Source organism: Nyctereutes procyonoides, unplaced genomic scaffold (assembly GCF_905146905.1).
Source record: "Nyctereutes procyonoides isolate TBG_1078 unplaced genomic scaffold, NYPRO_anot_genome, whole genome shotgun sequence".
Taxonomy (NCBI): Eukaryota; Metazoa; Chordata; class Mammalia; order Carnivora; family Canidae; genus Nyctereutes; species Nyctereutes procyonoides.
Window position 1 is genome coordinate 57,506,896 of NW_026575051.1, and position 19,650 is coordinate 57,526,545.

General features: G+C 42.3%; 1 protein-coding gene and 1 non-coding gene across 4 annotated transcripts in view; one reads left to right on the forward strand and one right to left on the reverse strand.

Annotated features, from left to right (window-relative positions):
* The first annotated feature begins 5,373 nt into the window (after window positions 1-5,373).
* LOC129513252 (U6 spliceosomal RNA) lies at window positions 5,374-5,480 on the forward strand. The gene has a single exon (XR_008665213.1). It is a non-coding gene; the product is annotated as a U6 spliceosomal RNA (small nuclear RNA).
* Window positions 5,481-9,559: 4,079 nt separating this feature from the next.
* FAXC (failed axon connections homolog, metaxin like GST domain containing) overlaps window positions 9,560-19,650 on the reverse strand; it is a 76,708-nt gene continuing 66,617 nt past the window's right edge. For 2 of the 3 annotated variants that reach the window (XM_055330717.1, XM_055330716.1), the window contains one exon: window positions 9,560-18,187. In XM_055330717.1, coding sequence (XP_055186692.1) covers window positions 17,898-18,187 — 290 coding nt within the window. In that variant the 3' untranslated portion in view covers window positions 9,560-17,897. The remainder of the gene's footprint in view (window positions 18,188-19,650) is intronic. The other variant, XR_008665134.1, reaches the window with a different exon arrangement.

Consider the following 19,650-nt stretch of genomic DNA (forward strand, 5'->3'; position numbering starts at 1 on the left):
GTTAAACTAAATGGATGAATTTTTAGCAGGAATAATGTAGTTCATGTTGACATTATTCACAGCTTTCCCAAGAAGACAGGTATTAATCAGACAACACTCATGTAGGTCTCAGTATATAAATATTTGGGCGTCTGGCTAAACAGTGCCCTAACCTTTAAAAGGCATATAGACCTTATGCTTTAAATAGGATCATCAGTATAAAGGGCAATTTAGGACAAATAAAAGGAAGAATTTCTTTGCACAGGAGTATGGATGTATATGGAACCCATTATCTCAAGAGTTTAAACAGCACACAAATAAAAATAAGTCCCCAGGAAGCATCTCGTTAAGTCAGTAATCACAAAGTTCTGTGAAGTCTTCCTCCAAAATCATTCATGCATCTGTGTCTTCCCCTCTACTTCCACTGTCTTTACCTTGGACAGCACACATTTACTGAAGCCTCGGAGGAAATTTTTAAAAATATAGAAATTCAAGTGGTATTTCTGGAAGTTCATAATCTAGAACGTGGTATACAACAGGAAATGAATAGGAAAGCATGGAGGCACATGTCAGGTGCTCAATGAATAGATGAACAGTGAATATGTCAGAAATTAAGAAGGCACCATTTCTCAAAGCAGGAAGACTTCATGGAGAAGGATGAATTTGATATGGCCATAATTCATGGAAGGGGAACAGATAAGCTATTAGGATAGAAACTCTATGAACCAAGACATAAAGCTAGCCAAGGGTATGACACAATTTTGAATAACTCAGCTTTCTGGGTGGAGAACAGAGTTCATGTGAAGAAGCTTCACGTAGAGGAGTGGGAAAATAGGAATTTAGGAACCAGGTATCAGAAGCCCTTGACAAATAGGTTAAAGAGTTGAGACCACTCTGTAGAGGGTGAGGAACCATCAAAGCAAGAAGTTCTGACAAGAAGTAACAAGGACCCAAGCTGAGAGCAACAATGAAAATAAAAAGGAAGGAACAAATTTATAAGACACTCTGCTCTTCCCTTCTAATGCCTGCTGGAACATTCATTCTTCCTTTATCATCTTGCCAGTCTTCCACTTGAAAGTCCTCATTGCATCCCACACAAAGTTCCAAACTCCTCCTTTTTGTATCCACCATATTCCAGTGTCTTGCACAGACCTAGTTACAAACTCACTTGCTACTTAGAACAGGTCCCTTCCACTGCATTCCACCAGTTGGGGGCAGAATGACAGCATCCAGCACACAGCAGCCAGACTTTAAAAGTAGATTTCTACTCTTTTTATAAGTCTTAGATTAACCCTAATCTTATACATAGGCATAATTAAAACACAAGTCATTATAACTTCCCTGAATCACAATTCAGGAATAAACCACTATGACCAATCTACCCTTCATTTTTTCCTTTAGATGAGAAATTTTAATAACTAATATTTCACCGGGCACCCAGATGACTCAGTCGATTAAGAATCTTATTCTTGATTCTGGCTCAGGTCATGCTCTCAGTGTTGTGAGACCGAGCCCCATGTCAGGCTCCGTGCTGGACACAGAACCTGCTTAAGATTCTCTCTCTCCCTCTGCCTCTCCCCACTCTCTCTCTCCCTCTAAAAACCAAAAACAAAAACACTAAACTTTCCCATCAAATTCCCTTAGTTTCCATAAAGCCTAGGCCTCCTACTAGACAGTCTCCAAGCCAGGCCCCTTGACAGTCCCCCTATCCATTTGCCAGATATCTTTTCACATCTACATAGTTTATATTCTCATATAAAATATGGTCTTATTTAGCCCTGTCAAATCACTAGCACAGAACAGAGCACAAGGTGAGCAATAATTACCCATTGATTGATTGATTGATTGATTATAGATTGATTTTTATGTATGGATGTTAGTTTCATTCTAGGTTACTAAAAGAAAAGGACATTTGGAAATATTCCTATATGCCAAAGGGATAGCTTTAAGGTAGGTACTACAGGATCTGAGGGTAAGATAATCCAGTTCATTGGACTACAAAATATTTCATTCTCTTATTTTGCAATGATAAAGGAAGAAATAGAAGCCCACAGGAAGGAACAGGAAAGGTGCAGTTGCTTGGAACAGAGCCACTGTGCTAAGAGCCTCCCACATCTAGCCTGAGAAAAGACACCAAAGTCCTGCTCATTTAGGTGAGAACATGAGTTCTCACAGATTTAGGACTATCAAACCCACATAAAAATTGGAAAGAAAGAGAAAGAAAGAAGAAAGAAAGAAAGAAAGAAAGAAAGAAAGAAAGAAAGAAAGAAAGAAAGAGAATTTTAAAAAATAAAAATTAAAAAAAATTGGTTCACTTTCACATGTATATGCTACAGTTTACAGGATGTACTCTCACATCCCGGGAGTGTACTCTCACCTTCTACTGAATCCCCAGGACAATAGGTTCCAACTAATCCCACTGTGCAGTGGGGTCTCAAACCACTTAAGCAGGGTAGGCGAGGGGTGGGGGAAGGGACGAGGGTAATTTCCAATCTCCTCAAGCTTAGTGAGTGGGGTTTGGTGGAGAGCTCAACTTTTTAGTGACAAAATCTACATTTTATCATTAAAAGAGACAGAGATAACGGTACCATCTTAAAGGCACTTTGCCCAAGGGGATTTTTGGAAAAGTGTTAGAATTCCAACCAAGGGCCAATGGCAGAGTCATAAAGGACCAGCCAGGAGAGACACATTTGCCTGTGTCATGGGAACTGCCGGAAGAAAGACCCCTAGTACCAGGGAGGTCTCCAACGGTTCTGTGAAAACACCCACCACAGAGTCATCTTTAAACATCTACAAATATCTACAACCATTTTGGTGGCAGTCAAGTTAGACATGCTTTCCTCTGCCTTCCTCTGCTCTAACCCTAGAATGGTCAGAAGTTACAGCTAGCCAATGTGGGTATGCGGTGGGAAAGAGGGAAAGAGGTAGAGGTTGAAAGAAGACCTAAAATAAAGGTACCATGCCCTTCTGACGGAGACTCAAGCAAAGGAGCAACTTTACTGTTGAATGGAATTCAGCATTCTGATTATTACACGACTGTACATCTTCGTAACAGAACTGCACCTGTCTTGAGAGACCAAAGAGATCCCCAACTTTCACTATCTAAGACTAAGCAGATAAACAATGAGGCTTGCCTGAAATTTCATCCAATATTAAAGGGAAAACTAATCCTACAGAGACTAACTTTGCAGTTGCAGTTAAAAAACCAATAAGTTGCTTCATAATCATACCTGATGGGACGCCTGGGTGGCTCAGCGGTTGAGCATCTGCCTTTGGCTCATGGCCTGATCCTGGATTCCTGAGATTGAGTCCTGCATTGGGCTCTTTGCAGGGAGCCTGCTTCTCCTCCCTCTGCCTGTCTCTGCCTCTCTTTCTGTGTCTCTCATGAATAAATAAATAAAATCTTCTTTAAAAATTATTTAAAAAAAAAAAGGATCCCTGGGTGGCGCAGCGGTTTGGCGCCTGCCTTTGGCCCAGGGCGCGATCTTGGAGGCCCGGGATCGAATCCCACATCGGGCTCCCGGTGGGTGCATGGAGCCTGCTTCTCCCTCTGCCTGTGTCTCTGCCTCTCTCTCTCTCTCTGTGACTATCATAAATTAATTAATTAATTAATTAATTAATTTAAAAAATTATAAAAAAATAAATCTTATCTCCTACCTACCAGTGATTTCTCCCTTTACTTTTGTGTGCAGAGATCGGGCTAAGTCTAAATATGCCAATGCTTAAGCAAAGAAAGTATCACTAATATCACTCTGCTTCCTATAGGATGCAAAAACCGATAGCTAAAAGGAATAGACTTCCAAGACCCCAAAAAGAGAGCCATACACAGTTTTAATGGATGCCGTCTCATTAATAAATAGATTGTAATACATAGAAACAGTAAAAAACAAAGAATGGGTGAATGTACCTCACACTAGAGGCTCCAATAAGATTTTGTTGGGCAGCAAATGACTGCAGGGGTGGGAAAAAATGCAGTGCCAGCCATGGGCAGGATTTGGGATTCAGATCCATGGTCTACATGTGTCAAGGAAATGGGAGCTATTTGAATTACAGGGCTATAACTCCATCAAGAGATCCTAAGGACTGCATAAACCACTTGAGCCTACAAAAATTACTACCCCATATTTCAGTCACTTGTGGTTTGTTCTATGAGTGATTTACCGGCTGCCTCTGCACAGTATGTCATGTCAAACTTCAAACTTTGGATGTCTCTTTGCAATTTCTTTTCCTTGAGAATCTGTCCGTTCCTATAACCAGTCTTTATTGAGCATTTACTACATGTACGAATGCTGTGGGAGAGGATCATGCGGTTCCTTTCATATCTCTACCTACTGCAAACCCTAAACCCTTCAAGTTATCCAGCACCAGAAATCAGACATCCTACAGCGGGCTAGAGAGCCCTGCCTGGGGGATAAATACCCCGCAACAAGTAAAGCAAATGTTTGATAAGGAAACAACTACAAGCATTTGTGGGTGGGGTTTCCAGAGTGTTCCATCCTAAGAGTTCCCCGAAGCTAATATGCACTCATAGGAAAAGCTGCTGCACAGTGACTTCCAGAAGCTGCTCTTAAGGAGAAAGGGGTTGATGCAGCTGCTGCTAAGACACAAGGTTATAGACATCCAACAGCCCCCACCATCTGCCTCCAAGCCATTGGTAGAAAGCTTTGTCCTTCCCAACCACAGATGTACTCTAGGTCCATTTTGATCCTTTAAAGATGGCTCTCGGTCTCCTTGAACCCTGAAGGGCTAATGCTACTTACCTAAGATGTTGAGGGTGAAGAGGAGGTCCTTGACAGTGAGGGTCATCTCAGAAAGATGAGGCTCCCTGTACTGGGAGGGTTCTATCCACCAGGGGGATCCCCCCAACCCATCTTATCTATCCCTCTCTTGTGGTATCTATCAACATCTATAGTTTACCAGTTTTATGTCTTACCTACCATTGAGGGTAGAGTCAGCATCTGATGTACCTTTCTATCCCCCACCAGGTCAGAAATGAAGAACACCTTTCTCTTTGGCTTTCTCTCCTTGGGGAAAGTCTGGTGAAAAGAAGGCACTCAGCAGAGAAAACAGGAAAAAAAAAAAAAAAAAAACCAACTGTAGCCAGCCATTTGTTATCTATGTAAATAGAAAAGGAGGAAAAAATGCCAATAATTTTTTTTTTTTTTTTACAACAGCATCATTCCTTCAGTGGTGGAATGACAGGTAAAACAAGGCGACAAAATCCATAGTTTGGTAGCTCTGGAGTTTGGTGTGTGAAGATGGGAAGGGCAGTGGTGGGAAATATGGCAAGTGAGGGAGGCGTGTTCAGGTCCCGGAAGGCCTCATGTGCCTGTACTTTATCCTGAAAGCTACAGAAACAACATGGACAGTTTTCCCTTTATGAGTCCCTTGGCAGTGCTCGCCTCGGCAACACATACACTAAAATTGGAACAACACAGAGAAGATTAGCATGGCCCCTGCGCAAGGATGACATGCAAATTCTTGAATAGCTTGGCAGCAAGGTGGAGGCTGGGTTTGAGGGAGGCGGACCAGAAGGAAGGAACCTAGACAGAAGGCAGCAGCCCCACAAGCTCAGGCTGAGCTGAGGAGATGAATTCCAAGGAATTCGGGAAGCAGAACCCCCAGGACTGGGTGACTCTGGGGTTCTTGCTGAGACACTAAGAGGCTCGGGAACCCTGACAAACAGCAGATGGAGGGAGGATGTGGATTAGCAGTGACATCTGGACGTGTGGAGACATCCACAGGCAGCATCCCACGGGCATATGGATACGTGGGTCTGGAGACGGGGAGCATGGTGTGGGGTTAGAGACGGAGAAGTGTGCAGCAACTGCTTACAGGTGGTGGCCAGCAATGCATGTGATGAGCTCCTCCGGGCAGCAGGCAGTAGAAACTCGAAGAACCCTGCCACCTAGGGGGGTTGTCTCCTTCTTTTTCTGTTATTTCCCCCAGGAATTCCCTCTCTAAGGAGGGTCAAGGTGAATGCCAGTGTGTGGGGCCAATGGCCATGACCACCAGAAGGGAAGCATATGAACCAGGGATAACCCACAACTCAGATCCCCCCACCCCCCAGCACAGAACCAGCGTCTGTCTGAACATGGATCCAAGACCTGGTGACCTGGTGACAGGGTTTGTGTGCATTCTGTAAGACAAACCCCATGGCTGCCTGAGAATAACTCAGAAGTTAATTAAGTCAAGTCATTTCTGCTTCCACACAAGCACCCTCCGTCCTTACAGCCTTCTCCTCAAAAGGTTGTATGGTCCGATGTCACAACCACTAGAATGGTATAGGGCTAGCGGTGCACAAAATGGGCTCAAACCTAGGTCTTTAAACCCCAGCTCTGCTGTTCACTTGGCGGAGACCCGGGACAAGTCAGTTAGCCTCTCTTTACCTCAGGTTCCTCATCTGTGAACCAGACATGGTGATGATGGTGATGATGCCGAGGAAGGTGGTGGTGGTGGTGGTGGTGGTGATGCTAATCATGGTGGTGGCAGTGGCACCAGTGATAGTCCCTTTCTCGCCGGCCCTTTGTAAAGGTTAAACGAATTAAGGGGTGCGGGTTGCCAAGAACACAGGGCACGGCACAGACTAAGCGATACGTAAATGTTAGCTCTTAGTGGCTGATCTGGTCACGAAATTCCTCCTTCCAACACGATCAGAATCAACAAAGCAGGAGGTAGAATCGGTGTTGATAGGAAAGTGGTATTCAACCATGGGGAAGGCTGAAAGGAGGTTGAACTGGAAGGTACCTTGAAGATCAACCTGCAAGACCCCCTGTTTCGCATGTGAGGACACAGGTGACAGGAGCAGGGAGTTACTGAGACAGGACCCTAACGGCAGGGCAACATTACACAAATGCAGGGAGCTAAAGATGTTCCATCACTCTCCAGCCCATTTGCTTCCACAACCCCTTCCAGGGCTGCAGCTTCACTTTCCCCCCTTCCCAAGCTCCAGTCCTGCATCTCCTGCTGCTTGCTCATCTTTGGTGTGGCTAAACCCAACCACCACTTTCCCCCAGACCAGCGCTTCTTCACATCCCGTCTCCCAGCATTACCCCCACACCTTGGTCCTCTCCTTCCCCACACTCGGGAGTCAGCATTTCCTTGTGCTCTGTGCTCCACGTTCCACGCCTGGCATCTCGCCCTTCCGGTTCCCACAGCACCCCTGCCCCACTTCTGGTCTCTAACTTCGCTCGGGGGCCACCGAGATGCAGCCCAGCTGCTCTGTGGCCACCTCTCCTCGGACTGGGCCCACATCCAGGCTGTCATCACACAAGTCTTATTTAAATACTCTTTCCTTGCATAAGTCCTCATTCCTTACCCTCAGAGGGATGACTTCCAAACAGACCCGCCTACTCTCCTTCCCCTCTTACCAGGGAATCTGGACTCTGACATCCCGGAGCAGTCCTAAAATTTCCACTGCTAGCCCATGAATGCCCCAGTTGGCCGCAGGGAGGTCTGTGAGGATGCAGAAGGAAGCAGCAGGGCCCAGGGGAGGGGTCTGGGGCTGCTCCCTGCCCCCTGTAGCCCTCCCCTCAACTCTCCTCCTCCCTTTCAAGGCTGCCTGTGGTGTTGTTTTCATCAGGGTTGACCTGATACATGTTGAGCACCTGTTACCCAGTGTGCTCGCCCAGGCCAAACACACTTCCCCGAGTGGGTGAGCCTCCAACCTAACAGGCCCTCACCTGGAGATGACCCCCTCCATCTTCACAATGGGCGCACCACCACGAAAATACACCAGGTAGCTCTTGGGCACACAGGGCACCAACACAGCCATTGCCGTGAGGGAGGGAGCTGGTCCTCTTTCCTTTGTTTTCCAAAGTTTCCTCTCATCCACGGGATTAACTACTTTCACCTCAGTAGGCTTTAAAAGAAAAGCCTGGTGCTAATGGGAACCAGCCCAGCTGGGAAGGGTTTAATGGGTGCTGACAGTGGCATCATGTGCAAACAAAATAGGCCGCCCCTGGGAGAGCCAGGACACCACCTGCTCTGCCTCTTCTCTGAAAGGAAAGGACAAAAATATGAAAAATCAAGTCGTGGAATATTCAGTACAACTGGCAGGAAGACATTCCTTCTGAGAGAGCACAGCACGTTGGAAAGGCGAACACCCCCCCTTCCTTCTGATGCCTCGGAAAGCGAAGAGGGCAAGCTTCCCTAAGGGGACCAGGCTTGAACCCAGGACCTCCCCACAAGTTCTGGAAGGGTCCAGAGCTAACTTAAATGGAAGTAGATATAGCTTTGTCCCAAAGCATTTTCAATTATGGGCCTGTGTTAATAAGCAGGGTTGACCAGTTGGGATTTATAAGTCAACCGAGGAAAGGGGGTCTAAAAACCAAATTATGATCTCTAGAATGTGGGATTACAGTATCTTCTCAATTCCTACTTAATAGATATTCGCATGGTTGGGGAAGTTTAGGATTTTGAATGTTACCTTATTGCAATTTGCTGTAAATGCTAAGATGCTAGGGCCACCTGGTGGCTCAGTAGTTGAGCGTCTGCCTTTGGCTCAGGTCACGATCCCGGAGTCCTAGGATTGAGTCCCACATCAGGCTCCTGGCAGAGAGCCTGTTTTTCCCTCTTCCTATGTCTCTACCTCTCTCTGTAGGTCTCTCATGAATAAATAAAATCTCTTTAAAAAAATAAATAAATGCTAAGATGCTAACGTATGAATAATAATTGGTCAAATTTCTAGATTTAGGATTTCAAACATCCTAAATGTCTCTATGGGTCTTGACATGCCCTTAGGCCCCGCTGTCTTTTGCCATTCATTGCCAGGCGTGTCTGGGTGGAACACTTAGTGACAGGATTTGTATTTCTAAAGCCCTCACTGCAAATCTATGACTCTAGCACATCTTAGCCACTTTACCCTAATCTACCTTCCCAGGGCTCCTTCCTCATCTACAAAATGGGAATCATACTTCATTGAAGAGGTACAAAAACTAATTTAGACACTATCAATAGAAAAGGAAATTGCTCTGTCATCAGGCCTAGTACCCACCGTGAAGGTCTTAACATGTGTCCCACTTCCACCCTCTCCTTTTCTTCTCTCTATTAGTGGATATCACTCCCCAAAAGCTCCGAGGGGCACACTGGGCAAGAACTAAGGGCAGGAGGGGCACCTGGGTTGCTCAGTCGGTTAAGTGTCTGCCTTCGACTTGGGGTCATGATCCCAGGGTCCTGGGATCGAGCCCCTCACCAGGTTCCCTATTCAGCCAGGGGTCTGCTTCTCCCTCTCCTCTCAGTCACTCTCTCCGTCTCTTTCTCTCAGATAAGTAAATAAAATCTTAAAAAGGAACTAAAGGCAGGAGAGGGGAGGATAACATATTCAAAGACCTGTTTTTCTACTTAAAAAACATTCGTTTGAAATTCTTATCCAAAAGTTATATGGCTAAAAAATTCATTACCTATGTTTTAATTATACAAGAGCCTTACAAGGAAAAGATCTTCCCAAGCATCTAAGAGACCACCACTTAACAGGATGTTAGATGCAAAAATTTCAGATTTTCCTCCTGAGGGTAACGTTTAAAACATTCAAATTTGCAAAAAGAGAAGCAAATGGGAATAAAGACATTCACAGCAAAGCTATTTCATAACCACTAGTTATCATTTACACATCAAATACATACAGCATTGAGACCAAATGTACAGAATTTCCACATTTATATACAGTAATCAACATAGTGCACAATTCAAATCTATCTTACAATCAAGTGTACAAGTTTAAATATGGCTTTATAAACTACTAACAATAACTGTGCTAAAGAAACTCATAGGTCCAGAAATAAACACTGGAATGCCACCTCCACACGGAGGCCCTTTGTTCAGCAAGACGCTATTCCTTGTGTTTGCAAAACAGATGGTTCAGGTAAATGCTTCCAGGCCGGCCGTGTCCACCCATCAGCCCCCAAGCAGTTGAAATGTGGGTTCAAATTATACCAACATCAGTCCTTCCTATCTCAGACATCTGAAAATAAATCTGTGCATCTTCCACACATTTGCAGACATGGGGTTACAAACGAACAGAAGAAAGATATATAATCAGTGAGATGATGGTTACCAGGAATTAGCAAAACATGCTTTTCAGATTGGTACTGGAATTCTCAAGCAATACATCCCATATTTGCATTGTTTTCTTCCCCTCCTTTCTTATTTTGCTTAAATCCATGGACTGTGAAATCTTTCAGAAATTTCCAAAACATTCCAGATCAAGTGGTCCCAAAAAACAGGATCAAAAATGGCTCTTGTAAAAAAAAAAAAAAAAAAAAAAGGCTCTTGTAAAGGGGATATCTATGTGTTCACTATTCTCTTCCCCAACTAAAAATGTCCATTTTAAGTAAAAATAAATACACGCAGGTATACATTCCTTGACCTAGGATCATGCGCCCATGCCTATTTTACATATCACTTTGCCGCAAATGTAACATACACATTCTTTAATCAATTGCAGCCTTCTAGGTGTTACCCCTAAATACACCTTGCCCTGTTCCCTAAACTCTTATTGAGTGCAGGAGAATATGAAAATTTCTATGTTTGCCATGGTTTTTCATGTACGTATCAGTACAGCAGTGTGAGCAGTGTGTGTGTGTTTATAAATAAATATGCTAATGAGCATGCTCAGAAAGTTTTACTGTGGAGTGAATGAGCACAAAGGTTTGGAGACCCCTGCCTAAATACCGATGATCTGGGGTGTCTCCATTTAAAGGACATCAACGAAACAAATATACATTACTTTGTACATTTTATACTTATAAAATGGAAACCATATGCCACAAACCCTTTTGAGAAACTAGAAGGAAGTTCCAGAATCAAAGGAGCTGGGTGGGGTCCAACACTCTGCTCTTACCTGCTCCCCTACTTCCTTGGCTTTAGGTGGGACAACCCTGGAGCTCGAGCATATAAATTAAGACAAAGATCAATGTTACTCCAATGCTTCCTTCACTGGTCTTCTGTATATCCACAAACAACCCTTCCCTACAAATTGCATTTGTTTTTGATGTATAAACCTGGATTTTGTATTGTGTTACTAACACCACCACTGAGACAACTTTTGATGTGCCGGACACATCTCTAACAAGGCCATACCACGTGGCTGCCTGAAGCCACCACCTTTTCTCCTCTCCTCCCACTCTATGAAATCCTCATACCATTAACTGAAGGATTCAGGCCCTCATCTTCCCAACCATCACCACCGTCTGAGCTGTCAGACACTCTGCAGGATGCACATCTCTGGGGAAAACACATGTTTACAATAAGCATGATCCCATGAGACTGATTACTTGAGGTAATCATTTTGACAGGAGTAACACAAGCATGTCGCCCCTACTGAAGCAGAGATTCCTCAAAAATTTGAGCACTGTTTTTAATCTTATTGCTGCAAAAGAATTCAGATACAATTTGTTTAAAGTAAAAATACAATCATTTGGACATGGTTTGTGTTTGAATAAGCCAAATGTGATCTCTTACTGAAGAGAGAGAAGAAAATATGACACAACACTTCTAATTCTGAGAACAACTGTTAAAAAAAAGTCCACAGATCTGTTTCGTTTTGTGACTTTTAAGAGGAGGGAGGTGGCAAATATCCAAAGCATTGCATTTCTCTTTCCTAGCCCTCCACTTAATTGTATTCCTTCTGCTTTTTAGCCACAGCTAATTAACATGACAATTTAGGAGCTGAATCCTATTGTTTTTAAAGCCATAAGTAACTTTTAAAAATACTAAAGAAAGGAAAAGTTTTAAGTATTATTGATAAATGAGTTGCTCTATTCCAAAGCCACAAAGTAAAAAAAAAAAAAAAAAAAAGATGTTTGCTGTGGTGGGGGCAGGGTGTAAATTATTCATATTTAATAAAATTAGCCATTATCATAAATACATATTGCTCTACAATTAGTGAATTGCTTCAAAATATTTAAAGCTACTAATAGGGACAACAATTTTCAAAAATCCAAGAAGGCCATCAAGTTCATTGCTGATGTTATTTAATTGTGTACAGAACACTAAAGTCTCTACCAATCTTTTATTCTAGGTAACTTGTTTCTCCTACTAAAATGATCATGAGTGTTGGTGCTGGATAGACCACATTCATAAGTTAGTTTATTATTGCAATGGGCCCCTTTATTTATCTAAAGGTTTTACAACTTGGAGCAATAATCTTGAATTTCGAGCATCCCACTTTGTCATAATCTAGCCAGCAATAAGTTTCAGAGGGCCTTATTCTGGGGACAAGTTCCCTGCCTTAGCAAGAGCCAGAATGCTGGAGGGGGTCACACTGTCAGCCCCAAGAGAGCTGAGTCACTTTCCTTTAAGCTATTTTTCAGTTTCCTCTGTAACCATCTCTAAAGACCAGGTCAATATGTTACTCATCCCAGTTATCTTATCGTAAAGGTTAAGGAATCTTAAATAATATCTTCCAGATATTCTTTAAAGTCAAGGACTAAAAACTCAAGTTTCTGGTAAGGAATTCAAATGACGAAAACATTCATGATGTGTTTGCATTTACTCCGAGCACTAGCAAGAGTACTCCAGGAAAGAGGGACCTCCTGCCCCACCCACTAAGGGGATCCTTTCAAACTTCACCTAGTTTCATCCAGACCACCAGAAGCAAGTGAAAGAAGGTCAAACACTCCACAATCATACATAATTCATGGCTGGATCTATTAAAGATGGGTTGCCAGAGTTCAGCATTCAGACTTGGAAGTATTTGTGATCGAATGTACCTTCATCGGTTCTTGTTCAACTTAAACAGCACTGCACATAATGGAAAGCAAAGGATCTTGGATCATAGTCAGGAGCAATAAAAATAACTTCACCCTGTTAAAAAAAAAAAAGAAGACGACAAAGACGACGACAATAAAGAAAAACCTGAGTAGTTACCTATCAACAAAGGCACCATCCTTTTATTGAAAATACACTCAACAATTATCCTATGAATGAATTCATGAATAAATCGATGGATGAGTACAGGAAAATGTGACTGTGCAGACCTTTTTCCTATAAGGAAAAATCCAGCCTCTTCTCTCCTACCTGAAGCCCCCAGCCAGTCACCCTACCCACGCAGAAGTGGTGGATTCAAGGGCTGAAGTGAAGCTCATCTGGCCCTGAATTGATTTTGATTAACTTTTTGGATAGTTTAAAGACAACCGACAATGACAACAATAAAATCTTGTCAGTTTCAAAAGGTCAAATCTGTCAAGACAAAGACACTTTATCAATTAATGTTAGACTGCTCTTCTTCCTTCCTTCCCTGTCACTCAACACACACTCGACATGGACAATAAGAGATTGCTTTTTTTTTTTTTTTTGAGATTGCTTTTGCACACACATCCCAGACCAATTTTTCTCCTCTCTGAATACATCAAAGGCAAGAAAGAATGAACACTAACAACAGTAACTTTTAAAGGCTTTCTAATAGGTTTATTTGGCTAGGGTCTGTGAGACCCCTAAGGAATCCATGAATGATTTCAGGCCTCTAAAACTGAACTTATATGTAAAATTTTGCATATTTGCATATATGTATTTTTCTGGTAATAAGATACAGGATTTTCATTAGATTGTCAGTGACAGCCCCAACACAAAAAATTTAAAACCACTACTTTTTAGTGTATGGCCTGCTTTCTGGGCATACCTTTCCCATGTAGCCATCATGGAAGGAAATGATGAGTGCTGTGTTTCTAGAGAAAGGAGAGATGATAATGGGCTGGGAAGTCTTGCAGAATGGATGAAGTTGGGCCTCAAGAGCTGGGCATGAGTTGGACCAGCAGACAGGAAGGGCAGGCATTTCAGAAGAGAGGCTAGCATAAGCAGAGACAGAAGAGAGGCTAACATAGGCAGAGGCATAAGCAGAGGCAGAGAGACACGAGGCCTATTTAGGCAGTGGCAAAGAGACCAACCCAGATGCACTGGATGGTTCACAATGGAGGAGCCCTAGGAGACACAACAGGAAATGAGATGAGAGAAGAGGTGAGAATACCATGCCCCAGGGAGTGGCCCTCATCCTGAGGCAATATGGCAGCCCCTCAGGGCCAAGGCTTTTTTAAAAAAATTAATGGTGGTGGGTGGAATGGATCAGGGAAGCAACCAAGCATTTAAAAGAAGCTTTCAGAGAAGTCTAGGCAAAAAAGGATGCCCTAAAACAAGGGCATGTCTGTTCTGTTCACCTCTTTATCCAGCATGGGTCCTAGGGCCAGGCAGAGGGTAGGTAGATGTTCAGTAAATACATAATAAGTGAACATACAGGTATGGATTCTTTAAAGATAAATAACAAAGGATAAGGAGTCTTGGTGACTTGATGTCTTTCATAGAGTCTAGCAGTGTCTTGCACAGAGTAAATCCTAATGAAAGATCTCTTGAATTGGTCTGGATGGACCTGAATAGACATGGAGAACAAGAGTGGAAGACTCCAAGCACTCTTTAAGAGAGGCTAGGACGTTCTGGTTCCACAGGCATGGAGTGATTTCTCAGGGGACATGAGTTTTAATAGGAAACCAAGTCAAAGTGGTATAATGGCAAGAACCATCTAAAGAAAGGTCAAAGACTTCAGTTCAGGTCCTGCCCTCCAAATGAATGTGCATGTGACATAGAGCCAATAACCTCAGAGGCTCTCCTGTAAGGGGATTTCTACAACTGATCCATGGCCCCGCTATACATTGCTATGATTCTCAAATAATCTAGGCAACACCCATGAAGCTAAAATCCCTAGCTCTTCCTTTCCTTGAACTCTTAACTATTTTAGGAAAAGATATCCTAATTTCTAACACCACAGTACATACAGGCAGGGTTCATTGGAGGGCCAGACTGCAGTTGTGATTCAAGTCCAAGTTGTTCTAAGTCTATGATCAGTCACCTGGGTGGCCTCCGTAGCATCACTGTTCACAATTCATTGTAACAACAAAATGGCAAACTCTAACAATATAGTTTATCTTTGCATAAATTTATATTGCCCTTATATCTACTCTGCCATATGCAGATTAAATCACACTGTTGCTGCTCTTCGATCCTGATGAGTGGGGATAAGGGACAATGGGAGAGGGATGAAAGAGAAGAATTTATTTTTACAATGACAGGTAAAAAAGAAACAAACAAAAACAGGTGGCTAGTGGGTCTTCCGATCAACCAAAAAACATCTGTTAACATTAAAGATCACACTTCCTTAAGTTACTTTCCAATAAAAAAAGAAACACAAGTTGAACAAGTAAGCCAGATAACCAAAATATCCCCTAATTTCTTGTTATTTTTTCTTATAAGTAGCACCTGTTCACCATATTGGAGAACATTTCAAATCTGGGGAGCTTAAGAATGAAAGATAAAAATTAAAAAGATAAAAATAAAGCCATCCCATAAAGACTACCCAGGTCATCCACACCACAGCGATTCTTTCTTGGTCCTTTCGTTTCCATAATACACATGGAAGGTAAAACCTGGGTATATTCCAGGGTTCCAAATCAGGTTACACCTACAAAATGCTGTATAGTCAGTCATGAGCCATCAGGCTGGTACCCAAGACTCCAAGTGGTAATGTCCATTCAAGCCCCTGTGAGAGGTACCTAAATAGAATGACTTATTTTACAACTTCACAAAAAACATTGGCTCTCCATGTACTTGCCCTCCAAGCTATGCACAATTAAAAAAATATATGACTCTACACAGGCATAACTTAATCATTCTTGAAGTGAAGATATAACACACCTGGTGCTATATAGTAAGAATAAATTGTTGGCAAAATTTCAAACACAACTCTTTCCAGCTAAGGGTGGGAACAGGGCAACTCGGTCTTTTTGCGGACAGGTCTATAGTCCATCTGTTTATTACATTCACATTTTCAAGCCCCAAATTTCCCTAGTCAAAGTATCCCTAGTCACTCAGAACTACCGCCAGCTGACCTTGGAACACACGTTAGAGACAGAGATGACCAATCCTCGCACACAACGCTGGAGATAAAACACGCTCGTCCATTCGTATTTCTCCACCACATTTTCATCAGGCACAAACAGTCTCCTCTGGAAGATGAATGGTTTTAATAAGATACTACCAATTGGGTTTCCTGTGCAACAAGAATTTCTAACTCAGGGCATCTCCACATTTCTTCCCAGTTACATATATCCCACACAGTTGCTTCAATGGTAAGCGGCCTCAGCAACTCTCCCCCTTTACCTCTTTGTGAATCCACCGCATTTTAGGGTTGTTTTTGCAAAAGCCATATTCAAAGAGAGTCTTTTTCAAGCAAAGTATGTGAACTTCTCAGCACAAGTTGCTGTCTTTTAAGCAGTGCGTCTTTGGCCCTACAATGAATAACTATTACCCAGTGAGTCCATTGTGATCGGAAGCAAAGCAGTTCTGTTTGCAGTAGTAAATCTTAACACCGACCCTCCTAGCCCAAATCCACGGCCATCACCCCAGCATCTTCACCCCATATTTCACTGGAAAATGTTTTAAGTCAACAAAAATAATGTCTTCAGAGATGCCTTGGTAAATAGAGTAACCCCAAGGATCCATGTGCTCTACGGGGAAGGAGAGGGAGCACAGGGAGACTATGGGAAATCCTTAAGAAATATTAAGATTTGTCCTCAGCATTGCCTTCCTCTCATGGGGCAATGGCTGAGAACACCAGAAAGGTTGCATTAGTAAAACTGCATAGAGTCTACACTGCACAAAGTGCTTTGATATCAGTAACAGGATCCTCTTCATACTTCATCTTTTCAATACTTCTTGCAAGGTTTGTTTTCAAAAAGACATTACATGTTGGTAAGCGACTGCTTAGAAAAATCAGTCAAATACCTTCGCCTTCACCTCTAAGAAACCTATCATATTCCTGAGCTTTATTCCCTTCAAATAAACCAAACACAGGCAACTTAACACTCGGGAGTCAACAAAGGACGACATTCCAGTGTGCGTTCAGGCAACAAAAGAAAGACTTCTGCAGGTCCACAGAATTGAAGACTGTGTGTAGCTGTTGATGATCTGTAAAAATATTTTTCAAGGCTCTTTCAACAAAAGATTTCGATTCAAGCAGGATCACAGGGAAGAACGATGACAGAGTCCTAGCTGTGCCTTTGCATGTTTCGTCTGCTCGGCTTTTGCGAGTTGACTGTGGCTGCTGTTGGCTGGATATGGAATTCCTCTGCCCTCGAATCTTCATACATCGGAAGCACAATCAAGAATAAAATGTTGCGTTTATGTCACACCCCTTCCAAGAGGTTTAAAGCGCCGAATGTTACCACGTGAATCCTCACAACACCCCTGTGAGGTAGGTAGGTGGAGAGTATTGGTATCCCCACCTTACAGGTGGGGGAAATGAGGCACACAAGAATTAAGGGACTTGCCCGAAATCACACAGCTAGTCACTGGCAGGACAAAGAAAACTTATACTGGTTAGCACCTAACACAGTGCTTTGCACATAGTAGGTGTTCACTGAATATCTATGGATTTTATTTGAATTATCTCAACATACAATATACACAAATAAAATACAAGCAGCCACCATAGAACATCTGTCTCCTACATTTCTCCTGGTGACTTGTCTCATGACTCTGAACCCAGGTGGATGCAGGATGTTCAAGACTCCATCTCACAGCTAAGCCCTCGGGTTGAAGAGGATCTACGTAAACACGATCCATAGACAACCTGCTCTGGCACCTGCTCTACCACAAAATGTTAGTTTTCTAATGAAAACAAAAATGGATTTCAGGAACCATGCTGACTTTTTTTTTTTTTTTTTTTTGCCTGTTTGTTTTAAATGGAGCCATCTGAATGGTTCTGTGTTTTTGTTTTGTACAAAAAGAAATAAGGCTGCTATAGTCCAGTTAGCTTGTGAGAAGTGTGCCGAGCACGAAGATCTCCTCCCAGCTGAGATGGATTTCTACCCAGGAAGTCGGGCCAACCCCAGGGAGTGGCAGCTCTAGCAGAAGAGGGTCAGCGAGGCTGAACATCACTTGCACTGTTCGTGGTCTGTGTAGTCATCCATGTCCACGTCAGAATCAAAGAGCGAGTGTCCAGTGAAATCCGTATCTGGGGTTCTGGAAAAACTGTTCTCTGCTCCCTCATCTTCAAAGGTCTCTGTCCTTGAGTAAAAGCTGAAATCCAGGAGGGGCGTGTGGGTTTTGCTGCCCTCGCTGCTCTCCTCAGACTCATAGATGGTGTTGTCATCATCGTGGTGCCACTCGGGCCAGAATTTCCTCCTTATCCTCTCACAGTACATGGCCAGGTTGATCAGCTCACCTGCAGGGGAGAGGGGGGTGGCAGTAAGGAAAGCCAGGGTTAATTCTCAAAGGCAGCAGCTTAGCTTTATGGGGGAATTGGGAAGAATGTGGTGGGGGAGACATTAACAATCTTTTTCTCCACGGGGACTATCAAAGATTTAGATGTTCATGCACATAAGAAGAAAGGTGAGTGAGAAAAGTTAAATTCGTAAATGGGCTGAGGGAGATACAGGAGAGAGTCTTATGGTGATGATGAGGAGTGGGGGTAGAGTATCCACAATGGTAGCTAAACTACCATCATTTGGCTTTGTAAAGCATTTTATTATTTCATGTTTGCTTATCAAGAGAACTGGTGCTTTGACTGGTTCATATTTAAATTAATTTATAGCCCATGAAAATACACCAACTGTTAGTTGGGGTAAGTCAGCCAGAAGTAATCATTCATTCTACAAATATTTGCAGTGTAATTAAGGTCTGGGTACTAAGCCAAGTTGTTGAAAAAATCATGTTAAGATGTTAGTTTTGCCCTAAATAATCCTAAATAAAATGGATAACTCAGAATTGTCTATGGATGAGTGTGCCCACAGGCACTTTTAGTAAAACAGGTATTTTGTTAAAATTTTTTTAATTAAATTGAAAAGCTATACCCATAATTAGGTTCCTACCCAGTCACTGGGTTACTTTTCACGTGAATCAAAGGAAAACTTTGGTTAAGTCACTAAACTTGTCCAGGTATTGGTCTGAAATATGACACAGAATTTGACATGCATTTCCTAACTCCCAGTGAAAAATGAAGAAGGTGAGTTTTTGCCTTTGGTCCACCAGATGGCAACATTGCTTACAAATACATAATTTGTCACTATTCCTTACAGGATCTCATTGCCCTAAGAGTATTCTTCGGATGTTTGTTTTTTAAAAGCTCTATAAACATCTACTTGTTATATAGGTAATCCATGTTTTATTGTAGAAAATTAGAAAATGTGGATATGCAAAAAATAAAAGTTACGAATAATCGCATCCACTGTAATAACATTTTTATGTTCATCCAGAAATGTATATACTTCTATATACATTTATATATATTTACATTTGCTATTTAGCATCTATTATATATTGTTTCCTATGCTACTTTTTTCCACTTAACATCCTATAATGGAAAAATTTCAATTTCACACTATCATCTTGATAACTGCACAGCAGTTCATTATTCAGATGTACCATAGTTTCATTTTGTTTTTTACCAGCCCCCCCTTTGTGGCCCTTTAGGTTGTTTCTGTATTAATGAGTCTCTTGATTATAGCCTTTAACTACACTATTTTATTTTCTATCAAAGATAATATACTCTCATTCCAGAAAATTAGAAGTCTGTATATAGAAATGGTATAAATAGATAAGGAAGAAAACAAAAGGCACCTACGCTCTCATCAATCCAAGGTCATCACAATTAACATTTTGGTGCAATTTATTTCTGCATATTTTCTA